This window comes from Amblyomma americanum, chromosome 1 (genome assembly GCF_052857255.1).
Source record: "Amblyomma americanum isolate KBUSLIRL-KWMA chromosome 1, ASM5285725v1, whole genome shotgun sequence".
Classification (NCBI taxonomy): Eukaryota; Metazoa; Arthropoda; class Arachnida; order Ixodida; family Ixodidae; genus Amblyomma; species Amblyomma americanum.
In genome coordinates, this window is record NC_135497.1 from 109,949,991 (window position 1) to 109,955,949 (window position 5,959).

The 5,959-nt window shown below is 54.7% G+C and overlaps 1 protein-coding gene across 1 annotated transcript; it reads right to left on the bottom strand.

The window, feature by feature from the left end:
• Positions 1-960: 960 nt before the first annotated feature.
• Positions 961-5,477, bottom strand: LOC144134882 (uncharacterized). The gene is made up of 2 exons (XM_077667693.1): positions 5,158-5,477; positions 961-1,152 (listed from the first exon to the last, which is right to left on the bottom strand). The coding sequence occupies exons 1-2, from the start codon at positions 5,452-5,454 to the stop codon at positions 1,009-1,011; spliced, it is 441 nt and encodes a 146-aa protein (XP_077523819.1). The 5' UTR covers positions 5,455-5,477; the 3' UTR covers positions 961-1,008.
• Between the last annotated feature and the right edge of the window lie 482 nt (positions 5,478-5,959).

Genomic DNA, 5,959 nt, shown 5'->3' on the forward strand with positions numbered 1-5,959 from the left:
GTAAGCTTGTGCCGAAAGTAGAACCTGTCGAGCTATCAGGGCTAATCGCTGGTGTTGGTAGGCAGTAATTCATATACAGATGTCATCATCATATATTGACATACGCACTTGCCTGCAATTTTTTCCAACGAATCGGGAAGGCCAGCCATTACGACGTTAAAGAGCGTGGCGGAAAGAACACTTCCTTGAGGCACACCTCGTGCTAAAACCCTTTCGGTGCTTAAAGTGCTCCCTAACCCTACACGAATCGCACGATCATTTATAAACTTGTAAATTATTCTAAACATACGGCCCTGTATGCCCATGCCTTGCAAATTGTTTAGAATTGAGCTCTGAAGGACGTTGTCATATGTTTTTGCAACGTCAAGAAAAATGGCTATGGTGGAAAGGTCGGAACCTCTCTGGTGTTGAATGTGACTCACCAAGCCTAAGACGAAGACATGATCAAATGCGGTCCGGGCTTAGATGGCGGCTACTACGGCACCTCTTTCTTCCTTTCGTCTTTCTCTTCCCCTTTATCCCTTCTTTACGGGGCGGTTCGGGTGTCCACCGAAATATGTGAGAGAGTTACTGCGCCATTTCCTTTCCTCAAAAACCAATTTTCATTTCTATAACGCAAAAGGTGGTCTTCCTTTTTTACTCCCTCACCTTTAGCGGCCACCTTTTGCGTAATGTGTCTCACTTGTGGGAGGGAGAGTGCGAACGCAATCGCGATTTCCTCCGCGTGTGTTGTGCTGTAGGCGCTGAAAGTGAGTAGTGGTGTCGTGGACCACTGCTGCAGTGAACCACCCCCCCCCCCCCCACGGTGGGGAATGGCAATGTCCACGTATTACACGTGTTGTCGACCATAATGTCCCTCCAGTGCCTCTGCACGCGCAACGCGACGGCCATTGTGGTCAGAGTGTGACATGTTGCGGGGAATGGGTCGGATCCTGAGGTGGTGGTGGTGGTGGTGAAAAACATTTATAAGCAATAAATTTTTTACAGAAAGGTGATTGGGGTAGGACCCTATTGGCCCTTTCCCCTCACAGTACTAGGTGGAGCCCCTATTCCGGGGCCCCATTGGCAAGCAACGCCGCCCGCGTCCGTTGAACCAAGGCCTTTTGGCTCTTCAGGTCTTGACAGCCGAGCAGGGCCGCCTCCCAGTCCTCTCTGGTGGGGTTGGGGTTGGGGGGAATAGATGGGTTAGATTGACACGCCCAAACCATGTGGAAGGTGTCAGACACCTCCCCACAGAACTGGCACGTGCCATCAAAGGATGTATTGAAGTGTTTAAGCACCGCCGGGCACAGTACAGTGTTAGTGAGAATTTTGATGAGGAGGCGCTCGTCAGCGCGATCCAGACCCTTACAAGGGGCCGGGTAGCGCCGGTGCTCCTCCTTGTAGTAATCGGTGATTTGTTTGAATGTAATGGCGAGATTGTATGATTGGGAGTACCCTTCCAAGGACAGGGAGATAGCCCGGGGAGAGAGTGCGCGGGCGGCCTGATCGGCCTGTTCGTTTCCCTGGAGGCCCTGGTGACCGGGGGCCCAAATCAGGTTGCGTGGAGTTGGATCTTCAGATCGACAGCGATATTCCAGTATGCGCCAGGCAAGCGGGGGAGCCCAGCCCAACTCGTAGTTCCGACAGGCCCCTCGCGAGTCGGTGATGATGTGTTTTGACTTGGGATTCGTGAGAGCCAGAGCAATGGCAATCTCCTCCGCGTGTGTTGCGCTGTAGGCTTTGAAAGTGAGCCCGTTAACTGTGTTTGTGTTGTGTACGACTGCGGCCGTGTACCACCCCCCGTGGTGTGGGCCGGCAACGTCTACGTAATACACATGTTCTTGGTTACCATAGTATCGCGCCAACGCTTCCGCGCGCGCCTGGCGACGACCGCTATGGTCTTCACTGGACATGTTGCGGGGAAGGGGTCGGACCCGGAGGGCGCGTCTCCAGGGTTCTGGCACTCTCTCCCTTTCCTCAATGTGGTAGTCGTGTTTGATGTGTAGCCGGTCCAAGAGGCGGCGACCGGACGTGGTCTGTGCAAGACGCGTGTATTGGTTGCATAAGTGGGCCTCTCGAAGCTCCCGAAATGTGTTCACCACGCCCAAGGCCAGAAGCCTCTGGTTGGACGTGGCGATCGGAAGATCGAGAGCCCGCTTGATGACTTTCCGCAGGATGACCTCCAGTTGGTCATCATCATGTTTGCGCAGGTGCAAGTAGGGAGTTGAGTAGAGGATTCTACTCGTTACGAAAGCATGGGCAAGCCGCAGTGCATCCCTGCTTCGTAATCCGCCCCGCTTGTTTGAGACCCGGCGGACCATTCGGCCCACCTGGTCTCCCACCGTGCGAAGTTTGGCTATGGTGGTGTCGACTCTGCGTTGGTGGTGTATGAAGAGGCCAAGGACGCGGATCTCCTTGGCCTCCCGGATCGGTCCCGAGGGGAGACTGATGCGAAGCGGAGTTGTGTCCCGGGGGGAGGGACGTAAGTGCACAAATTCTGATTTAGCTGGGGCGCACTGGAGTCCGCAGTAGGCCGCGTAGTCGTCGACTAGGGTCGCTGCTGCTTGCAGGCAGGACTCCATGTGGCCCAGGTTGCCTTGCGTGGCCCAGATTGTAATGTCATCCGCATAAAGAGCGTGATGTATCCCGGGCAGAGAAGACAATTTGGAGGGAAGGCGAAGCATTGCCAAATTGAAGAGCAGGGGAGACAGGACCGCGCCTTGAGGTGTTCCCCTCGAGCCGATGGTGTATGGCCCGTGTTCCGCATCTTGTATGCGTATATAGGCTTGACGGTCTGTAAGAAATTGACTTATGTAATGGAATGTTTTGTGGCCACAGTTGGTGTTACTGAGGTGGTCCAGGATTACTGCATGTTTGACGTTGTCGAATGCGCCTTTAAGATCCAAGGCCAGGACCACCTTGTCGTTTTGGGGACATTCGACAGGATCTAAGATGTCGTGGTGGAGCTGCAGAAGTATATCCTGTGCTGACTTGTGAGGACGAAAACCGAACATGGTGTCCGCGAAAATGTGCTGTGTTTCGAGATAATCGGAGAGTCTGTCGCGCACCATCGTCTCCATCAGCTTGCCGACACAAGACGTCAGAGAGATGGGGCGAAGGTTCTCCACATCGATAGGTTTGCCGGCCTTCGGAATGAAGGTCACGAGAGCCGATTTCCAATCGAGAGGGAGAGGAGTCTCTCCGTCCCAAATGCTATTGATGTATTTGAGGAGCGCGGTGTAGGCTGCGTCGGGAAGGTTGGCCAAAAGCTTGACCGTAACCTTGTCGCGCCCAGGTGCAGTGCCCAGCTTCATCTTGCTTAAGGCCGCCCGGAGGTCGTGGAGCTGGAACGGCTTGTCCAGCTCCGCGTTCTCTTCGCCTGCATACGAGTACGCCGCCTGCCGGGGGTCCTTAGTGGTACAAAGGTATCGATCCCTGAGCGTGTGCGCTAGCTGTGTTGTCGTTGCTGTAAAGTTGTGCAATGCCCTATGTAAGTGGCGTTGGGTTTCCGTGCGTGTTTGTATTGGATCGATGAGAGCGCGGAATAGGCGCCACGTGTTGCGGCCAGACATCTGGCGCGCAGCCGCGTTGCACCGGTCCACCCAGTTAGTGTCGGCTAGCTGAGTAGCATATTCCGCTGCTTGTTGTGTGAGTTCGAGGATGCGTTTCTTTAGGCGTCTGTTATGTTTCTGTTTCTTCCATCGTTTGGTGAGGCTGCGGCGGGCCTCCCAAAGGTGGAGCAAGTGGTTGTCCACGTCCGTTTGTGTTTCTGTGAGCTGTATCTGCTTCTCGTGTTGCGTGAGTGTAGACGTGAGCGATTTGGACCATGCGTCGTATCCCGACTGGAGGGGATCTACGATAGGTAGAGATGTGCGGAAAGTCGTCCAGTCCGGTACACGAGCTTGTGTTAGTGGGCGTTTCAGGGGACGCATGTAAATGGTGGTGTTGATTATACAGTGATCACTACCCAGAGTGTCCTCTGTATTCAGCCAGTCGGCATGGCGTATGTTGCGTGTAAATGTGAGGTCCGGGCAAGTATCTCGTTGAATCGAATTTCCGACTCGTGTTGGGTTGGCGGGATCAGTGTGTAAAGTAAGTCCAAGTGTGGAAAGAAGTTCCGCAAGCTTCCGCCCACGTCTGTCCTCCCGGGGGTACCCCCATAGCCTGCTCGGGGCGTTGAAGTCGCCGACGATCAGAAGGGGATCCCTTCCCGCCACCTGCATTGCTTGGGTGAAAATTTCATTGAACGTGACGTTCTTAAGTTTAGGTGGGCAGTAAATGTTTAGAATGTGTACAGGTGGGTCAGACCGCTTTAGGGGCAGCACGGACACCATCGTGTATGGGAAAGGCGGTGTTGTGGGGAGCGTGACTTCCTGCGCAGTATACTGCTTGTGAACAAGTATACATGTCTGCGGGTTGTGTTGAAATGTAGTGTAGTTTGTGAGTTTGGCACCGGCGCCGGGTTCCTGAAGGGCAACCACGGCGACGAGAAACTCAAAGGTCTCAAGATAGATGCGCAGATGAGTCCGCTTCGTGCGGTTCTTGAGACCTCGGCAGTTCCACTGCGTTATTGTAAGCGGCTGAGTTGCTCTTGCTCGCGACTTAGGGTTGGGGGCCATGGTCGGAGGCAGAGGGTGGGGTTACGTTGTTAAGACTCCCCAGTCCGCTAGTGCCCGGCGCAGACGTGGAGGAGTCTTCCGAGAAGTCAAATTCATCGGGAATAACTCTGTTGAATTTGGAGGGGCGGTTATCGTCCCTGATGGGCCCTACGCGTTTAAGGACGCGCGGATTGTCTTTTATCCATTTTTGGATAATGTGAGTTACTGCTTGGGTCACCTGTGCGATGACACTCTCCACCTGACGCGCAATGGTATCGTGGATAATTTGGGGGAGGTCAGCCAATTGTGTTTCAATTGCGGTCACCCGGCTCTCCAGGGCCGCGGCGCGACTCTCCACATTAGTAGGAATCTCCCTGTCTGTGATATTTTCTTCCTCTTCGCTCGACGCGGGCTGAGTAGGGAATTTGGCTTTGAGCGAGTTAAGCTCGCTGGCTAGTTTTTCGTTTTGAGCTCGCAAGAGGGCGAGCTCGCGCTTGAGTTCTTGCGTCTCGGCGGTGCTGGTGGGGGAGGAGGGAGGAGGGGAAGAAGAGGAGGCGACCCTCGCCCAGCTGCCTACCTTGGGTTGGTTGCAGGCGGCTCCGCCAGGTGAAGCGCCGAGAGCTGGGAACTCCGCTGCTCCGGGTGGTGGCGTTACCGTTGCTGTCTTGCCTGGGGGAGGCATCACGCCACGTCGTGGCGTCTTCTGGTTGTTTTGCTGCCGCCCTCCCCGTGTAGCGCCGGAATTGGCTCCCTTGGATGGCGTCCTGGGCCCTGGCTGCGGCAGCTTGATGAATTTGGCGGTGCATTCGCGGGAGCTGGTGAGGTGCGGGCCCCCGCAGATTAAGCACATAGGGTTGCAGACGTGGGGGGCCATCCCCTCAGTACCAAGCCCCACGTTTTGACCATAAAGGCCGCATCTTTCCTTGACCGGGGTGGGACAGTTGTCCACCCGGTGCCCCAGTGTGCCGCAACGGTAGCACGCTGGCACCGTTTTTTTATACTCCTTGACGGGAGTCAGTTCTGCATTATAATGGACGTAACGCGGAACGCTGCGTCCCTCGAAAGTCAACACAGCTACATTAGATTTTCCCAGCTTGCGCACATGGACTAAATCACCACCGCGCCACTGCACACTATGTTTCAAGGATTCGCTGGTTTCAAGGTTATGCACAGAAATCACACCACGACACACATCACCGGTGAGCTTGAGGTGTCCGTGAAGCGGGAGCGATCCTTTGCTGGTTGTAATTTGGATGTCCGTCAGAAGCTTTTGAGCTACCTCGGGGTTCTGCGTGCCGCAGACGATAATGTTTTGCTCCCAATTGGGAGAAATTGTAATCGCATTCATATGCTGTCTGCCGATGAGTTCCGAAATGGCA